The sequence below is a fragment of the Theropithecus gelada genome, chromosome 1 (assembly GCF_003255815.1).
Source record: "Theropithecus gelada isolate Dixy chromosome 1, Tgel_1.0, whole genome shotgun sequence".
In the NCBI taxonomy this organism is placed as follows: Eukaryota; Metazoa; Chordata; class Mammalia; order Primates; family Cercopithecidae; genus Theropithecus; species Theropithecus gelada.
In genome coordinates this window covers 51,561,683-51,585,346 of record NC_037668.1, presented here as the reverse complement: position 1 = coordinate 51,585,346, position 23,664 = coordinate 51,561,683, and the positions used below count along the sequence as shown (strand labels likewise).

Here is a 23,664-nt window from a genome sequence, read left to right as displayed (position 1 = left end):
AGGTTGGCCACTCCCAGATTCCTTAGCTCGGAATGCACATTCAGGTCTTCCACACAGGGTCACTCTTGGGGTGCTCTTCAGTTATCTGTATCGGGTGCGTTTACCCTGTATGAGGGCCCTGCCGTGGCCACTCTGGCAGCCTGAGCAGTTTGGACCGTGAAGCAGTAGGTGGCTCCCCAGCTCCTCCTGCCTGCCCCACACCACACACACATGACTGTGGTCAGGGCGGGGGCTGTGTAGTAACTGCTGGAGTGGTGGAGGGACCAGGAGCCCCACATTGCTGTTTTAGCCAGTGACAACTTCTGAGCACAAAACATTCACTCTTAGGTCATATTCCTTCCACTGTCTTCGTGAAGTCCCGGTGCCCCGTGTCACTGTCTCCGTTTTTCAGAAGGCAGTCGGTTCGGGGAAGCTGAGCGCCTTCCCCAGGGCACCCAGTCAGCTGGGGCAGAATTCAGATCAGAACTCCCGACAGCTGGGAACGCCGCACGGGATCTGCCCTCCATAAACGACCAGGCCTGAGCTGTTCCCTCCTTTCCGGGGGCTGGGGCTGGGCAGAAAGGACCCAGCTGAAAGGAGGCGCAGTGCGGGGGACGCGGGGGACAGCTCCACCTGTCGCTGCTGCCCAGCAGGCTGGAGACACGGAACGGCCCCTCCCCTTGGCCCCCCCGTCCCCCATGCCATAGTTCTCATCCATTGTCATCGTACTGTCTCGGCGCTGCTATATTTAAGACGGTGCAGGCTCCGGGATCGCATTCTTCTCCCGGTGCCCGCTGAGCCGAGGGCAAGAAGAGAACAAGGACCCTCTCGACCTCTGGAATCTTCTCCCCAGAGACTCCTAAGTGGGCACACTGCTCTGTGAGTCCCCCCCCGGAAGTCAGGGCTGGGGAGGGATGCCTCCTGAGAGTCAGCCACTGGGGAGTGATTTCTGTGGGTGTATGTGCGTGTGCGCGCGGTTGTGTGTTGTGAAAGGAGCCTGGGAAATTTGTGCTGAGGCAGCACCCAAGTGAAAATGGGAGGGGATTCCAGAAACCCCTGCCGCATCCCACTGTTTTGTGTGGCCCTGGGTCTTCTGAGAGCTGAGCTCTCTGTGATGTGAAAGTTGAAAAAAAAAAAAAAAAAAAAAAAAAGGGTGGGGGCTGCCCTGGGAACTGGAGTCTTTCCTGCGATGGAGCAGCGATCAGCGGGAGCCGGCTAAGCTGGCAAGCTCCACGAACTCAGAGGGGAGCTGGCTGAGCCCGGCTTGGCCAGCCCCACAGGCAGGGAAAGAGAGCAAGCCCTCAGATCCCAAATCTTAGAGCTGGAAGGGATTTCATCCAGTGCCTGGCAGGAAACCGAGGCCCAGACGGGAAAGGAGTTGCCTCAGCTCATGACTGGCAAGGGCAGGATTCGGCCTCGCGGAAGCTGGTGGAGCCCCTGGCTAAGAACGCGTCCCGGCCTGTGCCGCCCGCCGCGCGCAGGATGTGTCTCTGCTCCCAGCCACCCCACCCCGCCTCCAACGCAGCTCCCCTGCCGGCAGTTCTCGGAGGGGTCTTGGCTCAACTGCTATGCATTTCTCTTTCCCTCCTGAAGAAGGGGAGAAGCCTCCTCCGCAGATGGAGGCTTGGGAGCAAAGCAGAGGGGAATTGGGAAGACCATGCAGTGGGACCTCTGACCCAGATTTTTGCACCCCAAGAGAGGGAAAAGGGGGCAGTTTCCCCTTCACGCAGGCACACACGGTGTTCTCGGAAGAGGCACCCTGGTCCTTCGGGAAAGGGCAGGGAGGCCGCAAACTTGTCCCTGCTTAATCCCACGCATCAGTCAGTGCTTTAAAAAGAATTGGTGGCTCATCCGCTAAAGCCAGGGGTCTGGTTGCTGGAGGCCCCGAGGTCAGGGACGGGCGCCAGGCCCCTGCCCGCTGTGCTAATCGGGAACAGAGCATCCAGGGGAAGGGAGCCAGTGGCTGGTGCCAGGGAATGTTAACTCTCAGCCACTGGAGCCAGGGCCATCGTGTCCCAGGAAAGCCGGGGCAGAGTGGGGTGTCCTGGCTCCACCTAGGGTGGTACCCAGCAGCTCTCCTCCTGGGCCATGAGGAAGAAAGAGCAGAATGAGCAGAGCTAGTCACTTCTTTGTGTGCAGGGAGAACTTCTTCCATCAGGAGGGGGTGATACGAAGCCAAAGAGGGTGACTGTCCCATTATGTCATTTGAGATGATTAACAGGAGCCCAGGGAGCTTCAGGGGCAGCCCTTGGTCCCAGCTAACCCTGCAGCCATCCACTCTGTTTTCCTGATGCCCACAACTGCAGACACCCAAAAGGAGCAAACTTCCAGGAAGCAGAAGGGGTAAAAGCCCACTAAGACTGACCCTCCGCAGCCCAAGCCCCCGACACCCCCACCACATGCCCCTTCCAGGCCAAGGGCTCTCCAGTAAAGCCAGTGGGTTCACCTTCCATGTCATGGACTTAGAGAAATGCTCACCTGGGTGCTGTGTTCACATCCAGGCAGAAGACAGCCTACACATGCACACACGCACATACACACACACACACACGCACACACACACGCACACACGCACACATGCACGCACACGCACACACGCACACACACACAAACGCACACACGCACACACACGCGCACATGCACGCACACACGCACGCACACACGCACACACACACACGCACACACACGCACGCACACACACACGCACGCGCACACACACACACGCGCGCGCACACGCGCACACACACACACACACATACACACACACTCTGCCACCTCCAGCAGGCCCCCCTAGAGAGGCAGGGGCCGCACAGAGACGACCCCACAGAAGCTGACAGGAGCGGGCCAAGGCAGGCGGTCGTCCCTCTTCTGTTTCCATCCCCACGTCTGGGCAGGAACCCTCCCATGCCAGAAGTCTGCAGACCAGGATTCCCACCTGGAGGAGGTGTGAAAGCCATTCCAGGGATTCCAGCTTCAGCATCAGAGGGGCCCTCAGAGACCCAGCAGTGACAGAAGCCTGGATCTGAGAAAGAATTTAGTGCAAAAACCCACAGCCAACAGGCGCACGGGCCTCCCACACCCCTCACTTGCCTCTCCATATCCATGGATCAGCTTCCTGAGCCTCCCCCGGGTCAGTGTGATCCAGCCCCACTGGGCGCCATCAGGGGCCTAGACCTGAGCCTCAGGAACGCAAAGGAGATGTGTACATTGCAATCCCCTTATGAAGAGAAAGGCCCTGTGGCCCACCGTGTCCCCAGCCTTGGCCATGGCCTCGCCTTGAGTGGACATATGACATAGAGGTCAGAAGGGCTAGGGGTTGGGCTAAGGATTGGCTGCCAGTCATGGCCCCATCACCTTGCTGGGTGACCTCAGGCAAGTACTGCCCCTGTTTATCAGTAAAATGGGATAATAATGGTGCTGTCCTCATTTGGGTTATTGCAGGGACCGGGGATAATGCATTTGAAAACTAACATGGGCCTGGCACATAGTAAGTTCTCACTATTGTTACTTTTAATTCACTTACAATCTTGTTGAACAGTCAAGATGCACAGATACAAAATAATTACATAGAGAAGGCATTGTCTGAATCAATGCTAAATTGTGGCGTGCTAGAAAATAAGTACAAAAGAAATTAGAAGAGGGAAAATTCTAGGTGGCCTGTAGTTTTTCAGAACGGCTTCTTGGAAAAATAGTGCTAATGTCGGCCGGGCGCGGTGGCTCAAGCCTGTAATCCCAGCACTTTGGGAGGCCGAGATGGGCAGATCACGAGGTCAGGAGATCGAGACCATTCTGGCTAACACGGTGAAACACCGTCTCTACTAAAGAATACAAAAAACTAGCCAGGCGAGGTGGCGGGCGCCTGTAGTCCCAGCTACTCGGGAGGCTGAGGCAGGAGAATGGTGTAAACCCGGGAGGCGGAGCTTGCAGTGAGCTGAGATCCAGCCACTGCACTCCAAACTGGGCGACAGAGCTAGACTCCATCTCAAAAAAACAAAACAAAACAAAACAAAACAAAAAAAGAAAAAGAAAAATAATGCTAATGTCTAACACTTATGTTGTACTTACTAAGCCCCAAGCACTCATCTAACCTTCACAACTACCCTGGGAGGTTGGTAGACCCATTTTACAGATGAGGAAGCCAAGTCATGAGTCTTTCCCAAGGTTACACACTTGTAAGCTGAGATGAGGAGCTGGGATCATACCCTGTGGGCTGGATTCAGAGTCTCTGTGCTAACTAGCATGCCCTCAGTTGGGGTTTGAAGCATGACTAGAGTTAAGCGGGCCAGGAGGAGGGGAAGGGTGTGGCGGGAGAGGAAACCAGCGCAGGCAAAGGCTCAGAGGTAGGACTGAGCGTGGCCAGTGCAGGAAGAATTGGGACACCTGCCCGTCCTGAGTCACAGACAAAGCCGTGGACATCACAGTTTCAATCACTCATTGTCTGGGGAGCTGAGGCCCAGAGAAGGGAAAACCTTGCCCCAGATCGTACAGCAAGACAAGGGCTGGGCTGCAGCTGGAAGCAGCTAGAAGCCAGGGCCCTGCTCCCTAACGTGGGGCTCTGCTCACTCAGCTGGGGAGCACGTGTGGTAGAGGAGAAGCCAGGCTCAGAGCCTGCCTCTGCCACCTTGGGCAGGTCCCTCTCCCTGTCAGACCTCAGTTTCCCTGTCTGCCCACTACAGAGAGGACACCCCCACTCCCCCATCCTGCCAGCCTCCTAGAGATGTTGGGAAGACTGCATGGGAGGGGACAGGCAGGCACCTGGTGGAATGACCGTGGACCTTGGCCTTGACAGGTTGTTGCTCTCGTAGCCATGACTCTGCCGCACAGCTTGGGAAGTGCGGGGGACCCCCGGCCCCCCCAGACCATGGAGGTCCACAGGCTGGAGCACCGACAGGAGGAGGAGCGGAAGGAGGAGCGGCAGCACAGCCTGCACATGGGCTCCTCCGTGCGGAGGCACACCTTCCGCAGCAGGTGGGAGCCACGGGGTCCCTGCCCAGCCACTGCCCTGCCTCCGGTCTGAGGAGGGAGGCCCCAAGCCCTCTGGAGGCTCCAACCTGATGGGGGGAGGGACATCCCTGCTTTCTGAGCCCCCTATCTGAGGAAGGAGACACAATTGGCTCTCTGGAGACCCCCATGTGATGGAAGAGGCACAGCCCTGTCCTCTGGAAACCCTGTTTGAGGAGGGAAGCACGTTCAGTCTTGGGGGGATGTAGCCTTGCTTTCTGAGACTGGTATGAGGAGGGAGGCACAGTCCTGCCTGTTGGTGCCCTGAGGCTGAGGTGGGCAAATGCAGCCCTAATCTCAGGGAGCCCCCAGCCAATCCCTCAGGAGCCGTTCACTCCCCTCCTTCTGAGAGCAGCGAGGAAGAGTATGAGTTCAGCGCCGCAGACTACGCCCTGGCAGCAGCCCTGGCTCTGACGGCCTCCTCTGAGCTGTCTTGGTAAGTCAGAGTTGCTTCCCAGGGAGCCCTGGCTGAGAAGGGGCCATCCTGTCCAGTCCCCGGCCTCCCTGCTGGCCTCTCACCCTGAGCATAAAGAACCTGCCCAAAATCCCACATCTAGAATAAGGGTCTAGACAGGATTTTAAGCCCAGTGCTGCCTGCCCACAAAGCCCACACACCACCTTCTGGAAGGGTGCACGTGTCATAGCTGGGGACATCCCCAAGGGAGAGGGTGGGGGCCCACCTCACCGACAGGCTTCCAGGCTTCACGTGGTAGGGAGGGAGCTAGGAATAGGACAGAAGGAGCAAGTAAACCAGGCCCCAGTTTCCCACAAGGCCAGAGACTGAGGAAGCCTCTGAGTGTGCCGGCTTAGAGAAGCAGCGTCCGGCTTGGGGCAGGCCCCTGAGCTAGGAGGGTTGGGTCGTGGTCCTGGCTGACCTGAAGCAGGTTGCTGAGCCTCAGTCCCTGCCCTATAAAATAGGGACACTAAGGCCTGGCCACTTGGGTATTGTGAAAACAAGATGAACAAAGGTTTGCGAAAGAGCCTTGAAAACGATGAAAACAGTCAACTGTTTATTAAGCACCGACTGTAAGCAGGGCCCTTCCAGGCCTTTTTGGAGGCAAGGGAAGATGCAAAGTCATACATGTCCTCCCAAAGTTTAAAGCATCCTGGCACTGCTGGGCATGGGGAATGGAACTGGCCAGGATGCCCCTGGTGCCCCCATCCCTGCCTGAGCCCCAGTGGCCTCTGTCACGGCAGGGAAGCCCAGCTGAGACGCCAGACGTCTGCCGTGGAGCTAGAGGAGCGAGGGCAGAAGCGGGTGGGCTTCGGCAATGACTGGGAGAGGACCGAGATTGCCTTCCTGCGGACCCACCGGCTGCTGCGCCAGAGGCGGAACTGGAAGATGCTGAGGCAGCGGGTAAGGGTGTGGGCTGTGGAGCCCCCAGGGCCTGGGACCTGCAACGCACCACTTGCTGCCATTCTCACCCCCTTCCCAAGAGTTAGGACGTCCTAGGCAGAGTCCAGGCTTTGGGTTTGCATCTGATGCCTGTACACCCCAGCAGTGTGAGCCTGGGCAAGTGCAACCCTGTTCCTGAGCCTCAGTGCTCTCATCTGTAAAACAGAGCTGGGTACAGTGGCTCATGCCTGTAATCCCAGCACTTTGGGAGGCCAAGGTGGGTGGATCACCTGAGGTCAGAAGTTCGAGACTAGCCTGGCCAACATGGTGAAACCCTGTCTCTACTAAAAATATGAAAATTAGCCGGGCCTGTAATCCCAGCTACTTGGGAGACTGAGGCAGGAGAATCGCTTGAACCTGAGAGGCAGAGGTTGCAGTGAGCCAAGATCACACCGCTGCACTCCAGCCTGGGCTACAGAGTGAGACTCCATCTCAAAATTAAAAAAATAAATAAATAAAGTAAAATAGACATCATTGTAACAATTATCAGTGCTGAGGTGGGATTTAAATGAGACTGGGTTTGGAAAGTGACTTTCCCGCTGCCTAGAACACAGAAGGCCCTCAGGAAACGCTAGCCCTGATGAGTATCAGGATTTGAGCCACTCTCCACATCTCTTCCCCAGCTCCCGCTTACACAGGCTCTCTCAGTGTCGTGACTTTCACCCCCACACCCCCACAGCGGGCAGGGGATTTTGCTATCATCCCCATTTTACAGATAAGGACACTGAGGACCTGCCTATGGTACCACAGCTAGTTAATACCTTGACCCCAGGCCAGCTGGCTCCGAAGCCCATGCCCTGCCCACAGTGCCACCCTGCTCTGCTAGTGCGGGGGACCGGGAACTCCAGCCCATGTGGGTCTAACTACAGAGTCTGGGTGTCAGTGGGGAGGTAATGGCGAAGATGGCAGAGAGGTGGTCCCTGGCTCACAGCGTCATACACCTCCTTCCGCCTCCAGACAGAGGAGAAGGTCCAGGAGGCCAAGGAGCTGAGAGAGCTGTGCTCTGGCCGCGGGCCCTGGTTCTGGATCCCTCTTCGCTCCCACGCTGTCTGGGAGCACACCACGGTCCTGCTGACCTGCACTGTCCAGGCCTCGCCACCACCCCAGGTCACCTGGTAAGCCGCTGGGGCAGGACGGGGTTCTGGGCCTCTGGGGTCACGAGTGAGTTCCTCACATCCAATACTTCTGCCAGGACTTCTTGTTGTGGACCCGTGAACCCTGAGCTCTGTCCACCCACCAAATAGAGCAGCTGCTGAGGAACCAGACCTGGGTTGTTTTTTAGAGGCAGGGTCTCGCTCAGGCTGGAGTGCAGTGGAGTGATCATAGCTCACTGCAGTGTTGACTCCTGGGCTCAAGAGATCCTCCCACCTCAGCCTCCCAAGTAGCTGGGACCACAGGCACAAGCCACCACGCCCAGCTTAGGCCTGGGTTATTCTTAGCTGCCCCCCAGCCAGCCTGGGGCTGGAAGACTGGGCCCCTGGGAAGCCAGCTCTCATAAAAATATAATTCTGGTCTCATGAGAAGGCAGGTGCTGCAAGCTGGGTGTCTCCAGGGTTGAGGATGATGGTGAGAGGTGGGACAGGGGCCAAGGGGCAGGGAGAAGATGGGGAGGGCAGGGCCTACAGAGAAGGAGCACAGGCCTCAGGGGCAGGGGGGAGCTTTGTGTTCCCACCCTCGCTTTCTTTCTCTCTACTCAGTGTGAGGTCTCAGCCATGCCTCTTAAACTCCCTGGTCCTGCCTCCATTTCCTATTTTGAAGAATGGATTGAAGGCCTCCTGTCCAGCTTGTGTGTGATGAGAACTTAATACAATAGCATGGAAACCTCAGAACTTGAAAAGGGCTGGGAAAACAGGAAATGCCATTCCTGGGAGGGTAGAACGCCAGAGGCTAGGCCTCACTTGGGGAGGGGCAGAGCAGGGGCAGGGGTCTCCTGCACAGGCACAGATCGTGGTGGGCATGGCCGCGGCCCACGTCTCAGTCTCACCACAGAAGAAGACACGTCATTCACATGGCTTAGCTACTCTTTCCTGAGTGCCCCCTGTATCTAAGGCCCATTGCCCAGTACCCTGGGGGATGAGGAAGTGGTTTCAACAAATATTTACCGAGAGTGTCATCTGTCCCAGGACCTGACTGAGGCACTGGGGCACAGAAATAACCAAACAAGCCCAGGCCCACTTCCAGTACTTTGGGAAGCCAAGGAGGGAGGATCACTTGAACCTAGGAGTTTGAGAACATCCTGGGCAGCTGGGAGACCCCATCTCTACAAAAAATTTAAAAATTAGCTGGGCGTGTGGCCTGCACTTGTAGTCCCAGCTACTTGGGAAGCTGAGGTCAAGGCTGCCGTGTACCATGATTGTACCACTGCACTCCATCCTGGATGACAGAGTAAGATCCTGTCTCACAGAAAAAAAAAAAAAAAAGCGGCCAGGCACGGTGGCTCACACCTGTACTCCCGGCACTTTGGGAGTCCGAGGCAGGTGGATCACCTGAAGTCAGGAATTCGAGACCATCCTTGCCAACATGGTGAAACCCTGTCTCTACTAAAAATGCAAAAATTAGCTGAGCGTGGTGGCGGGTGCCTGTAATCCCAACTACTTGGGAGGCTGAGACAGGAGAATCACTTGAACCCGGGAGGCAGAGGATGCAGTAAGCCGAGATTGTACCACTGCACTCCAGCCTGGTGACAGAAGAGACTCTGTCTCAAAAAAGAAAAGAAAGGAAATAACCAGACACAATCTCACCTTCAAGGAACTAACTCTTAGCCCAGAAAAGAAACATCAACATGCAAAGAAGTATATTCGTGGGTGATATTTCAGATCAAAGAGTCTGGGTGAAAAGGAAGAAGGGGCTACCTCAGCCCATAGAATCCAGGAAGGCTTCTCAGAAGAGGCTGTATATCAGCCAGATCTTGACAGGGAACAGCCGATGGTCTAGCAGGAGAGAGAATAGAGGCACAAATAATGGAAAACACAAAGGAAAAGAGCAGCCTCTTATACGTGAATCCACATTACAATGATCCAGAACTTCACTCTCATTTGAGCATCAGGGCCATTCATGAGACAGGAACTATTACGCCCATTTCACAGGTAAGGATATCAAGGCTCAGAGAGGTAGTGTGACTTATCTAAGGTCACACAGCCAATGTGAGCTAGGATTCAAATTCAGGTCTCCTGCCTCTAAGCCCATAACTCTTTCAACTGGCCTAGAGAGTAGGAGAGTGATTATTACTGCTATGGGATAATTAAGGAATCAGAGAGACCAGGGGGTTGAGGAGGCATTATTTAATTATTTAGTTAATCTAACCCAGTCGGATTAACATCCAAAGGACTGAGCTCCGAACAAAGAGTCCGGTGACCTTTTAAGCATTTTGTGGGTTGGGGGCAGGGGAGATCTGTGCAGGGGGAAGCATATTACAGAAGCGAGAAACAAAGACAGGTATTCAATTAAGACATGCATTACATCATTTCTTACTTTTCAAGGAAAAACGTGTTTTACGACTTGAGTGTATCTGTCTAGTGGCCTTGCAGCTGCACAGCTAGAGAAACAGGGTCTTCACAATGCCTGGGAAAGGAGGAGATAAGGCTCACTAGCCACAGAAAAACACGCAGTTAATTTTTAAAGGATTCCAGCTCTTTCTCTTCCTCAGGGGGAACTGGGTTTTCTTACATACAGCTGAGTTTTTGCTTACACATTCTTTAATTTTTCTTTTAATTCCTGTTCCATTACAAGTGTTACTTTCCTTAAAGCACATATAATGCTTCAGAAGTCAGAGAAATAGAAATCACTCAGGCCAGGAGTCATCAAGAAAGGCATCTTGAGGGAGCTGGCCTCAGGGCTGGTCATTGCCAGCTGGAATTTATTCCAAAAAGTATGCCAAGTACCCTGCTGGGCTCTGGGATGCTGTGGGGACCGGGCGGTCCCTGCAGGCAAGTTACTGGTTCCACTAGGAGGACTGCTCCCAGCGTTGGCCGGGCCAAGTGGAGGTTAGCATCTCAGCTGTCCTGGCCCCGCAGCCAAGCTCTGCTCAGCCCTGGCACTGAGGCCCACATCGAAGGCATTTGGAAACCTCTTGGGATTTGTTTCTACCCCTGCCAACGAGGTTGCCACAACAGGGAGCTGAGCATTCCTGACAACTGGCAGAAGCCAAGCTCAGGTCCACCTCCAGCCCAGGCAACTCGGGTGGCCCCTGGTACTCCTGGCTTGATGGATCTGGTTTTCCATCATCAGTCACATCAGGCAGGGCCACATGTTGCCCCAGGACTGACCTCCAGAGGTTCTGTCCAGCCTCAGGGCTGGAGGAATATTCCAGCTCACCTGACGTATTAGACAAGTCTATTCATTCAATGATTATCATTATTATTATTATTTAGAGATAAGGTCTCACTCTGTTGCCAGGCTGGAGTGTAGTGGTTCAATCACAGCTCACTGCACCTCAACTTCCTGGGCTCAAGCGATGCTCCCACCCCAGCCTCCCAAGTAGCTGGGACAACAGGCATGTGCCACTACACCTGGCTAACTTTTTAATTTTTTGTAGAGACAGAGTCTCACTATGTTGCCCAGGCTGGTCTCGAACTCCTGGTCTCAAGTATTCCTCCCATCTCAGTCTCCCAAAGCTCTGGGAATACAGGCATGAGCCACTATGCCTGGTCTTATTTTCTTTTTTTAAAGCATTCTTTTTTTTTTATTTACTTATTAATTAATTAATTTATTTATTTTTTTAAGATGGAATCTCATTCTGTTGCTCAGCCTGGAGTGCAGTGGCACCATCTCGGCTCACTGCAGCCTCCACCTCCTGGGTTCAAGCGATTCTCCTGCCTCAGCCTCCCAAGTAGCTGGAATGACAGGCACCCACCGCCATGCCCAGCTAAATTTTTTGTGTGTATTTTTAGTAGAGATGGGATTTCACCATTTTGGCCAGGCTAGTCTGGAACTCCTGACTTCAAGTGATCCCCCCGCCTCAGCCTCCCTAAAGCAGTCTTAAAAAGTAAAATCGAACACCAAAATATGTGAGGCCAAAAAAAAGATTTAGATAAATAACAGAAATCTCACTCCTTTTGAGGTCCTTGCAGAGCCAGACCCTGAGCAGGCCCCTCACTTCCTCTGTCCCAGTCAAGCTTGTTTTGTCACTGGCTGCCACTTCAGGTGGTCCTCTGCTTGTGCCTTCAAGGGCCTGATGGCACAGGCAGAGACTGAGGCCCAGAGAGAGGGAGGGGTGAGCGTTGAGGTCTCCGGCTGTCTCAGCCATGCCAGAGCTGCAGCAGCTGCTTTTTCCAGGAAAAGAAAAGCTGGCCAGGCTGAGGTGTCTGGAATCTTCCTGACAGGTGCGTGGTAGGGGGCCTAACCCTGGCCCCCAGGCCTGGAGAGCTGGGGAGATTGAGCACCCAGATTAGACATCACCCTCTCTGCGGGAGATTTAGCCGGGGTCCTTTCAGGAGGGGGCCAGACTGGGGGCTGCGTGGTGGGGCATGGGTGTGGCTGTGTTTGGTTGCCCTGGAGACAAACAGGGCATGAATGAGGCCAGGTCCAGGGAAGGAAGTGGACTGAGGCCGGGGTGCCCTCTCTCTGGGAGGCCTCCTCTTCAACCTCAGCCACCCACCCAGGGCAGAGAGAAGAATTCATCCTGTGAGACTCCATTCCATGGCCTCAGGGACACAGAGGCCCAGAGAGGGGTACGGAGTTGCCCAAGGTCACACAGCAAGCTGTGTCAAAACCCAGGTCTCCTAAGTGTCACTCATCCTCACTCCTCAGCTCCTACTGCTTAGGCCTCCAGGACCCCAGGCCACCCCAATGTCCTGTCCACACAGCAGGGGGAACAAGACCCAAGTTCACAGAAAATAAGGGCAACATCCAGGGCAGGGTGATCCGCTTTACTACCCTTGGGAATCAGCAGAGGACATTAAGAAAAACAATTGTTTTGGAGGGGGGACAGGGTCTTGCTCTATCACCCAGGCTGGAGTGCAGTGGTGCAATCGTGGTTCACTGCAACCTCTAACTCCTGGCCTCAAGCAGTCCTCCTGCCTCAGCCTCCTGAGTAGCTAGGACAACAGGCACACCCCACCACAACCAGCTAATTATTTTAAAGAATATTTTGTAAAGATGCGGTCTTGCTATATTGCCCAGGGTGGTCTTGAACTCCTGGCCTCAAGCAATCATCCAGTCTTGGCCTCCCAAAGTGTTGGGATTACAGGCATGAGCTACCGCATCTGGCCTCACCAGAGGATTTTCAAAATACGGATCTGAGGGTCTCACCCCCAGAAATTCTGATTTCATTGATTTGGGATGCAGCCTGGACCTGGAGTTTTGTTTTGTTTTTAATGGCTTACATAAGCTAGAAGCTTGTTTTCTTCCATCTAAATGCCTGGATGCAGATTCCCCAGGGACTGAGCTCCAGATCACTCCTGGAGGGTCAACCCTGAGCTTCAGGGTATGAGACAGCCACCAGCACCTCCCTGTTCCTGCCAAGGACAAAGGGAACGATGACGTGAAAGGGGGCAAAGGGTGTCATCGGGGCAGCCACATGACTCTTGTCCCCACTTGCTGTTGACAATACTAAGTCATACGACCACACCTAGCAGAAAGAGAGGCAAGGAGATATCTCATATATTGGGTGACCCATGAGTAAATTCTATTTCCCCCGAGAATGGATATTGGACAACAATTAGCAGTTTCCGATGCAAATTCCCACAGCCTTATGTTCAAAAACTGGGCATGGAGATTTTTGAAAGCTCCTCCAGCTATTGTAATGAGAACCAAAAAGAACAGCCATCCTCAGGGGTTGGGAAGAGAGGCAGGGGTCTGGGATTCCTTCCCTGGCAAGCCCCTTCAGAGGGAAGGGAAAAGCTGGGGCCTGGTCCTAGGGTACCCCTGGGGATGGCTGGGTAGGGGGAGGGGCAGCTGTCCCTAATTACAGGCTCCTTCTTCTCTGCCCCCAGAAGGGAAACAAACCCTTAAGGACCTGTGGTATGTGGGCACAGGGGAAAGCCTTTATATGCTCATCCCATTTAATTATCACAGCAGCCCTGTGAGGCCAGTGCGTTCATACCCCCATTTCACAGGTCAGGACAACTGAGGCTCAGAGTGGCGTAAGTGCTGCTCCGATCGCACCAGCAAGTAAGCAACACAAAACTGCAACTGAAGGCCAGGCATGGTGGTTCACGCCTATAATCCCAGCACTTTGGGAGGCTGAGGCGGGTGGATCACCTGAGGTCAGGAGTTCGAGACCAGCCTGGCCAACATGGGGAAACCCGTCTCTACTAAAAATACTAAAATTAACTGGGCGTGGTGGGGGCACCTGTAATCCCAGCTACTCGGGAGGCTGAGGCAGGGAGAATTGCTTGAATCTGGGAGGCGGAGGTTGCAGTGAGCTAAGATCGCACCACTGCCCTCCAGCCTGGGCGACAGAGCAAGACTCCATCTCAAAAAACAAAACAAAGCGAAACAAAAACCTGCAGCTGGAATCCCCGTCCGAGAGACTCCAGACCCCTCCCACTTGGAACACACTGCCTGCCACAGACCGCTGTGTCTCCACAGGTACAAAAATGACACAAGGATTGATCCCCGCCTCTTTCCTGCCGGAAAATACCGAATCACCAACAACTACGGGCTGCTGTCCCTGGAGATTAGGAGGTGAGACTGGGGACCTGGAGAGACCCATGACTCCAGGCCCTGCCACCGCCGAGGCCAGAGCAGGATCCCAAACCCCTCCTCAGAGCCGCGGCCCAGGTTCACCTTCTTCAGAAGTCTCTGGGGTGCTGGTGAAAATACCGATTCCTGGGACAGGGCAGACCCTCCCCTTACTCCCAGAGATTCAGACTAAGCAGGTCTGGAACGGAGCCAGGAATTGATATGTAACACACACCCACTATGTCATTCCGATGCCTTGAGATACACGGTGAGAAATTTGGACTCAGAGGCTGGCCGTGCGGACTGGACACTGAACTAGGCATGCTGGGAAGGCTCCTTGTGGGGGAAAGAAAATACCATAATACACGCACATATGCACCTGTGCACACACATATGCACACATGCACATACACAGTGCACACACACGTGCACACATGCACATACACAGTGCTCACACATGTGCTTGTATACACAGACGTATACATGTGAGGGGAAGCAATTACATGGGAGAGAGTTCAGCCTTTCAGCAGATGGTGAGTCCTAAGCATGGTTTTGAGAGAAGAGGCAGGGCGCATGCGGGGAGGCCACATAGGAATATAAGGCGTGGTGGCTTATTAAATGAGATGATATGTGTCACTCATCATTCCTATCAGCTGCCACACGCTGAGTTCCTCCCAGGTGCCAAGCCCTGTGCTAGGTGCTTTTCACATACAATCCATAATCCCTGCCACCATGCTTGAGGGAGCACCCCATGTCACAGGCGACCAAAGAGGCCCAGAAAGTTAAGGGTCTTGTACAGCTGCTATGCGGCAGGGCCTGATGTGAGCCATTTCTCTCTATCTGGGCTGTTTCCCAAACACCAAACCCTCCAGTTCAACCGACCCAGACCTCAGAGACACAAAGATAAGCAGAACAGTCATCTTACCCTCCAGAAGTGGGGAGACACAATTATCTGACCATATAACGGAGGCACCCCATGGACTGCAGAGTCGGGGAAGGTGTGCAGGCCCAGGGGACCTCCAGGGGCAGGCAGAAGCAAGAGGGATTCCTGCGCTGAGTGACCGGCGCAAAAAGGAGGCATCAAGGGGCCTCTGCTTGCTAATGGGGCCAGAGGTGCCACATCCTACCACCTCCCCTCTGTCACCAGGGTGCCCCTAGGATGGAGCTGGCCCAGGCTTCCACTGGGAACATGACAGGGTTGGCCTGGTTGGTGGTGAGACCCATATCTGAGACTGGGAACACCTGGGTGTCTGGCCCAGTTCTACCCAGATTGCAGTCTGCCTTGACCAAGTTTGTCTGCTGCTCTCTGAGAAGGAAGGAGCCTCCCGCTCCAGGATTCTTGTTTGAAGCTGAGTTGAATTCCATTTGCTCTGTGACTCTGGGAAAGTCACTTAACCTCTCTGATCCTCCAGAGTCAGCAATAACTGCAATGTGGCATATCATATTTTCAAAGCACTTTCTCCTGAGATGGTTTAGGTGGTGTCGTGTCCCCAGTTTTTCAGAGGACACCGAAGCGTGGAAAGGTGCAGTGGCCAACCTAAAAACACAGCTTTTCAGAGATTGTGACCAAAGTCTCTTCCTGGCACCATGAGGCTTTCCTTAGTTCCAGCCTTTCCCACCCACCTATGGGGACTTGTGTTTCCCCTGGAGCCCAGCAGTCTTGGGAGGAACTTCTCCTTCTCTCCTTTTCAGATGCACCATTGAGGACTCAGCCACTTACACTGTGCGAGTGAAGAATGCCTACGGCCAGGCCTCCTCCTTCGCCAAAGTCCTCGTCCGCAGTAAGTCCTCCCATCCCCAACAGGCAGTCCGGGCCACAGCAAACCCTAGCTGAGCAGACAAGGACATGGGTCTGCGTGAGACCTGAGGAAAGGCCGTTGCACAAGGCTGTTCAGCCTGGCATTGGGTGACCAGGGCAGCCCTGGAGACTCCCGCTTCCCTGGAGGCCTTCGTAGCAGGTGATAGTCTCCTCCATCAGCCTGGCATGGGCTGATAGTGGAAGGCGAGTGAGGCAGGATCACCTGTCCCTGTGGGTTGGTGTCAAGAGCAACTGGGAGAGGGGAAGGGAACTGACCTCTCCTGAGTCTTCACTGTGTGCCAGACACCCTTGATGGTACCTGACTTCATCCTGAGCCAGATGGTGGCAGGGCTGGGACTTGAACTCAGCTCTCTCTGCAGAGTCGTCACTGGCATGGTGGGCACCTTTGTGTGAACTGAGTGGATGAATTAGCGAAAGAGGCCCCTTTTCTGCAGGCAGGTGCAGCTCCCACTCCAGGGCACATGGCTTGGCAAATGGAAAACAGACTGAATTTTAGCCCCCACGTTGCTCTCTCAGGGGATGTCTTTGCGCAGAGCACAACCTACACAGCTGTTCAAGGCGAACCCACCTGCCCGCCATGCCAGAGAGCATGCTTGGCCCACCGGATTGCGCTTAGGTCGGGATCCATCTCAGGGCCTCTGGGAGGGTGGTCTGGCCCTGCCAACCCTACTGAGGGGTCCTTGGGGCAAAGGTCAAACCCCAGCAACTCCCCACCTGACCCTCACTGCCCCATGTGGGTTCTGGTGCACATTTTCCAGTTGGGCTTGGGCCCCTCCTGGAGGTCACCCCCTGGGCATCTGAAATCACAGCATAAAGCAGGGAGACACTCAGGAGTCAGCCAGACCCGAGTTCACATCATGGCTCTGCCGCCAGCTGGCCGTGTAAACCTGGGAAGCCACCTCACTTCTCTGAGCCTCTATTTCTTCATCTGTGAAAGGAAGAATCCTACAATCCTACCACCTCTCTCAGATGCCCGTGTTGATTAAATGAGGTGATAAGCCTTGGCATGTGGTACCCACTCCCATGACCAGGGCAGGGCACTGCCCAAGGGGGTCACACATTTGGGCCCAGAAGAATGCCGTGCCCTGAGTTCCAGGACCCCCGGGAGAGAGAAGCCCACAGATGCACACACATGCACACTCACACACACTCACACACATGCACTCATACACACACACCCATACACACGCTCCTAAGGCAGCTGTCTTGGGCGGTAGACAGGTGGATCCCAGCCCACCCTCCCTGCCTCTCATCAGACCTTGTTAAACTGTCCTGCACAGCCCTCTCCACCCACTGTCCTGTTCCCTAAATAGCTCTTCGGAGGCAGATCCTGCTGCCAGGCCAAGCTCTTGTGCAGAAATTTGAGCTGTCCCCACAGGCCGTGCCCAGAGTCAAGCCCAAGGTCAGGGACTGGGGCTCTGCCTCCCTCTGCCCACCCATCCTTCCCACCACTCCTTCCAGATCCCTGTCCCTCTCTCCATCAAGGCTGGCAGCTCCAGGGTCCACCAGGCTTGCTCTTGGCCCCAGACTCCAGCCAACCCCCTGCTCCTCCTACTCTACTCACCGCCACTACCACCCTCTTCTCTGCTCTCATCTCCATAGCAACTTGGGTGATTTTAGTGGCCTGGGGGGCAGGAGCCCTGAGTTCCAATCCTAACTCTTTCACTGACCTGTGTGATCTCGGGCAGCCTCCTGCCCTTCTCTGGACCTTGCTCAGGAAGGGCCTTTCCAGGGACCAGTGTCATGTCATAGCTTCAGGCTCCTGGGGTGTTGTCTGGACAGCTGTGCCTCAGTTTTCTCATCTGTTTGACAGGATAATAATAGTACCCACTGACAGGGCTGTTGTGAAGATTAAATGAGTCAATGTGTTTAATTGGCTTGTTTAATCCTCACAGCATGGGGCAAGCACTGTGTGAGTAAGAGCTGCTGTTACTATTCTCTGGTGGTCTGTGGCAACATTACCTTGGATTTCACCCTTCAGCCCCTGGACTCTCTCAGTGCTGCCCCTCCCCCACCACTCTCCCTGATCCCACCAGAAATGCCCGCGTCTCTGCGTCTCTGACTGGGCTTGACCACTGTGAAGACAATGCGTGATCCTGGGGGCAAGTTTGGGGAGACAAAGGAAACCAATATGTGTTGAGAACCTGCCATGTGTCAGGCTATGGCTGGGGGCTTGGTTCATGTGAACCCGCTCATTCCTTGCCCCAGGTAGGAATTACTGTCCCATTTTACTGCTGAAGAAACTGAGGCACAGAGAGGTGAAAGAACTTTCCCAAAGCCACAAGGGGGAGCCACCAACAGACCAGGACTCAAACTCATATCCAAAGCCTATGTCCCCAAAATAGCATAGGAATGTGGGGTCTGAGCCTTCTCCAACTCCATTTGCCTTTGGTTTTCAGCTTACCTGGGGAAGGATGCCGGCTTCGATTCAGAGATCTTCAAAAGTAAGTCGGCTGGGGGAGCATGGGACCTGGGATTCTTTGTTCAGGCTTTGCTCCCCAACCCACTTTGGTACCTGTTTAGAAAATAGCCATCCGCTGCCCATAAAAGGATGTCCACCGGGGTTTGTCTATGAGCTGGTAACACTTGCACCTGACTTCTAAGGGCCGCAGGGTACCCCAGAGCTGTCCCCGGCTGCTGAACTGTCCTCTGACTAAAACTGGGTTTGAAAGGCAAAGCCAGAAAAACCAGCGGACTTGGCCTTCAGATGTTTGCTCTTTGGCTTCTCTGGCCCCTACCTAGATAAATCTCTTCCCATCCTACCCCAAGGCCAGGTCCCCTTCTCCCAGTCAAGACCCAGAAGAGAGGGGATGCCCCAGAAAAGTCCTCACTCCTAAGTCCCAGGCCGGGCTGGCTGCCTCAAAAACTTCTGCCCCAAATTTCATTCCCACCCCAGGATCGATGTTTGGCCCCAGCGTGGAATTCACCTCGGTGCTGAAGCCAGTCTTTGCTCGTGAGAAGGAACCCTTCTCCTTGTCATGCTTGTTTTCGGAAGATGTGTTAGATGCTGAGAGCATCCAGTGGTTCCGAGACGGTGAGGACCCCCAGTCCTGGCCCCCAGCCTCCAGAGCTAGCACCTCCAAAGCTCAACTCAGAGCCAGAGAGGACCCCTAGTAGAGAGACTCTCTCCAACCAGTACCAACTGAGCTGAAGAGGCAGAGGAGAGCAGGAGTACAGCCAGGTGTGGTCAGACCATGCCACCCCACAAATGGCCACCAAGCATCTGTGGGGTGCCAGGCCCTGGGCTGGGACTGGGGCAGAGGGTAGGGGCAGATGTGCATGAGTCCAGGGGCTGTGTCCACCTGGGAGGAGGGAGGAGGGAGGAAGCCATCAGCACAATTGTAGCCACCAGCACTGACCAAGCACCTGCTCAGCCATTTACATGCATTGTTACCTCCCTAAGAGTGAGTGAGGGAGGCCAGGCGTGGTGGCTCACACCTGTAATCCTAGTACTCTGGGAGGCTGAGGCGGGTGGATCACCTGAAGTCAAGAGTTCAGGCCTGGCTAACATGGTGAAACTCCATCTCTACTAAAAATACAAAAAATTAGCCAGGTGCAGTGGTGGGTGCCTGTAATCCTAGTTACTCGGGAGGCTGAGGCAGGAGAATCGCTTGAACCTGGGAGGCAGAGGTTGCAGTGAGCCAAGATGGCATCACTGCATTCCAGCCTGGGGGACAAGAGCGAGACTATGTCTCAAAAAAAAAAAAAAAAAAAAAAAAGTGAGTGAGGGCTCTTAAAGCAATGGGAACAGAGCCCCAAGGTCAGGAGGCAGGAGGGCACCACGAGCGCTCGGGGCAAGCTGCGACAGTTGCATCAGGCTTTTCAGAGGCAGGGTTGTGGTGCAGATAAACAGTTGCTGACCCGTGGGCTGGGAGGCCTCTGGGGACGTCTCAGGCAAGGCCTGGAGAAGCCTGGTCAGAGCCAAGGCAGGAAGATATGGACCTCCTACCCCATCCATGACCAGGCCTATAGCCTAAGGACCCAGAGTAGAGTGCCCCTCTGGCACCCCCAGCTCTGAGCCCAGGGAGGCTGTACCTGCTGGGGCAGTAGGGAGTAGGGAAGCCATCAGGATCCCTGACAGCTGCAATAACAAGGCTGAGATGTTTTCCCAAACTTGTAGATCTTCCGGAATGGAGGTGCTGACTGGAGGGCAGAGTCTTCCCATGGGGTAAAGAGAAGAGCTGGCCCCACAGTGTGGCCTCAGGGCAGGGCCCGCCCCTGAGCCCCGGACTCCGCTTCTGAGTCCCCATCCACCTCCTAAGCTCCCATCCCATGAGCACTCACTCCCCTCCCTGACCCCTAACCCCTCAACAAGTCCTCCACCCGCCTCACCGAGGCCCCAGCTCTCTCAATGAGACCCAGGCCCTTTACTGAGCTCCCACCCCCCGCAAATGGGCCCTCCTTCTTTGAGTCCCTGACCCCATACAGGGACCCATCTCTCTTGCTCCTACTTCCTCAGAGAACCTACAACTCCTCACCTTGTCACTGGCTATGTCCCTAAACCCTCACTCCCTCATTGAGCCCCAGCCCCACACTGGCCCTTCCCTCCTCCCCAAGCCCTCTGCAAAGAAGAGTTCTCTGCTACCTTGGCGAAGCCCTGGAGGCCACCAGCTGCACCCAAGGCCTGAGCTGAGCCTCACCAGCCTCTCTGTCTGCCTAGCCAGGGTCTCCAGGCCCCCCCGAGTTTCCACGGTTCCCAGGTGAGACCAGGACCCCCCACAAACTCAATGGCCCCCCACTTCCCCTCCACAGGGAGGCTACTGAGGTCCTCGAGACGTCGGAAGATCCTCTACGCAGACTGCCAGGCGTCCCTGAAGGTGTCCTGCACCTACAAGGAGGATGAGGGGCTCTACACGGTCCAGGTGCCCTCACCTTTCGGACCCCGGGAACAGAGCACCTACGTGCTTGTGAGAGGTGAGGGCATGGGTGCGTGCGAGGTGGCAGCAGAAGCCCAGAGACCAGGGCTCTGCCCCTCGTTTGCTGTGGAACCTTAGGCAAGGGCCCTGCTGTCTTAGGGCCTCAATTTCTCTGCCATAAAATCAGGGCTTTGGGTTAGGGTCTCCAAGACTCCACATGACATCCTGTGACTCTCCAAAGGGACATGGCCTGAGAGTTAGCCCGGCTGGAGCCAAGGAGGCGGGGAGCTGAGTGTGGAGCTGGAGTGATTCTGGCCACTGCTTAGGGCCTGGGTTCATATCCTGGCTTTGTCGCTTCACCAGCTGGGTGACCTTGGGCAGGTCACTCACTCACCTCCGTGAGACTCAGTTTCCCCATCCAAAGAGGGGAAGGCTGCTCTGGGGCTGGAATTCATTATTCCACTTGTTCAGGTACTTGGTGTAAAATGGGCCCCCAAGAAATGGTACTGTCACCCTTCCCTCAGATACTGCTATGGGGGTGGGGGGACTAATATTCAGGCCCCAGTCCTCAAGATCAAAACTGAGCCCCTGGAGGATGGATGAGAAGAGGATGCCGGATGGGAGTGGGAAGGGCCTGTCACCAAATGGCCACTGACTAGAAGGGCCTCTCTCTCACCCCCGGGTTTCAGATGCTGAGGCCGAGAACCCCGGGGCCCCAGGCTCGCCGCTGAACGTCCGATGCCTGGATGTGAACAGAGACTGCCTCATCCTGACCTGGGCCCCGCCCAGTGACACCCGGGGCAACGCCATCACTGCCTACTCCGTCGAGCGGTGAGTCGGCCTCTTGAGTGGCAGAGGCCCTAGGGCTGGAATTCTGTCTGGCTGTGGGAGCCACATCAAAGAGGAGGCCCCATGCCTGGCCTCAGAGAAACCCCACAGCCCCGCTCCTCAGAACAGGACAGGAGGCAGGCTGTGCTGTGTCATTTAGGGGCAATGGAGGGGCATCCGTGCCTCCAAGTCTCTGTCATGCTGATACCTGGAATTCTACACTGGAGTCGGCTACTGCCCTGTGGACCCTCTAGAGCTGGCCCGGAGGGGCAAAGCAGGGAGTGCCTGGACCCTGAGCACAGTGGATTCGTGGGCTATTTTCCTTCCTGAATGACAGAGAGAGATGGAATAGCACTGATCCCAAAGGAGGAGGCAAACAGGTAGACAGCCCAGAACCTCCAGCCTCCTTCCTGTGTGGCCGGCTCTGAAGGCCCAGCTTGAGGAAATAGCGAATGCTGCCACAGACGGGCTCATGACCATGCTAGGGGCACGCCTCATCTCTTTCCATCCTTACAACGACCCCGCTCTAAAGAGAAGGGGACTATCTAATGCCCCCTTCTATGGATAGGGAAACCAAGGCACGTGGGGAGATGACTTTGCTCAAAGACTCATTTGTCATTAGTGGTGGAGACAAGACTTGGACCCACATGTTATGACTACCCCAACCAGCTGGTAACAATAAGGGTAACGTGCACTGTCACACTGCCTGGGACAATGGTACCAAGAGGGTCCAGAGAGCCCAGGCTTGGAGGGTCAACCTGGAATGCACGCCAACTTAGGGAGGGGACAAGCTCAGGTGGATCCTAACCGTGTGACCTTGGGCAGGTCTGGTCACTCTCTGAGCCACAGACCCTCCATGTGTACAGTGAAGGTGACCACACATGCCCCCAGGACTTCCAGGGAGATGAAACAAGGGCTGGGTGTGGAGGGCACAGCACAGCCGTGGGCTCACGATGATCCCCTGTGAAAGGCACTGCTGCTGGTCAGCATCAGGGATGGTGAAAAGGTCTCCCGGGGACCCAAAGTTGGAACCAGCCTCTTCTATTGTAGAGAATAACTTTAATTGGTAGAGATGAGCTCGGCAGGCTCCCCCAGTTAAAGAAAAGCCCTCAGGCCGGGCGCGGTGGCTCACGCCTGTAATCCCAGCACTTTGGGAGGCCTAGGCAGGTGGATCACGAGATGTCAGGAGTTCGAGACCAGTCTGACCAACATGGTGAATCCCTGTCTCTACAAAAATATGAAAATTAGCCAGGTGGTAGTGGCGTGTGTCTGTTATCCCAGATACTCTGGAGGCTGAGGCATGAGGATTGCTTGAACCCGGGAGATGGAGGTTGTGGTGAGCAGGGATGGTGCCACTGCACTCTAGCCTGGCAACAAAACAAGACTCCGTCTAAAAAAAAAAAAAAGAAAGAAAAGGAAAGTCCTCGTAGAGGCTCACATTGGGAAGGTGTGCAGTGTGGGCAGGGGCTGAAAGGGGGGCCTGTCTCCAACAGGTGCCAGGGTGACTCTGGGGAATGGGTCCCCTGCCATGAGGCCCCCGGAGGGACTTGTCGGTGCCCGATCCAAGGCCTCGTTGAAGGTCAGAGCTATCGGTTCCGGGTGAGAGCCATCAGCAAGGCGGGCAGCAGCCTCCCCTCCAAGGCCTCAGAGTTGGTTGTCATGGGCGACCATGATGCCGCCCGGAGGAAGACAGGTGGGTACAGAGGTCCTAAGCGACTTTCTAGAACATCAGTCAGGGAACCCTCAGGACTACCTCACACAGGAGACAATCCGGCCCTCAGGAACCCCGAGTCTGGAAGCACAGCCCAGGCCTCAGTAAACACTAGTCTGACGAAGGAGACAAAGGCCAGCCCTCAAGAACTTCCAGTCTGATGGAGGAGGCACAATCCGGTCCTTAGGAACCCCTAGCCTGAGAAGAAAGATACAGCTAGTCTAATGGGCGAAACCAAACCGTCCATGGGAGAGACCAGTCTGAGGGAGCACCCTACCGCAGCACCTGTCAGATGTCCTTCAACTCAAGTGTGGGGACACGGCCCTCTCAGCCCTCGGGAGCCACGCTGACTTGGGTGTGCTAGAAGCTCCACCATGGCAGGGTGCCCGGCCCCAGGCGCCTCCTTCCTCCTCTCTGTCTCCACTTGTCCCAAGAGAAAGAGCGTCTACCA

The 23,664-nt window shown here is 55.2% G+C and overlaps 1 protein-coding gene across 1 annotated transcript in view; it reads left to right on the top strand.

Annotated features, from left to right (window-relative positions):
* The first annotated feature begins 688 nt into the window (after positions 1-688).
* MYOM3 (myomesin 3) overlaps positions 689-23,664 on the top strand; it is a 60,153-nt gene continuing 37,177 nt past the window's right edge. Inside the window, exons 1-12 of the mRNA XM_025395242.1 lie at positions 689-858; positions 4,769-4,947; positions 5,336-5,416; positions 6,178-6,337; positions 7,334-7,491; positions 13,907-14,002; positions 15,692-15,780; positions 18,218-18,262; positions 18,715-18,852; positions 20,571-20,732; positions 21,364-21,505; positions 22,996-23,195. Coding sequence (XP_025251027.1) covers positions 4,787-4,947; positions 5,336-5,416; positions 6,178-6,337; positions 7,334-7,491; positions 13,907-14,002; positions 15,692-15,780; positions 18,218-18,262; positions 18,715-18,852; positions 20,571-20,732; positions 21,364-21,505; positions 22,996-23,195 — 1,432 coding nt within the window. The 5' untranslated portion in view covers positions 689-858; positions 4,769-4,786. The remainder of the gene's footprint in view (positions 859-4,768; positions 4,948-5,335; positions 5,417-6,177; positions 6,338-7,333; positions 7,492-13,906; positions 14,003-15,691; positions 15,781-18,217; positions 18,263-18,714; positions 18,853-20,570; positions 20,733-21,363; positions 21,506-22,995; positions 23,196-23,664) is intronic.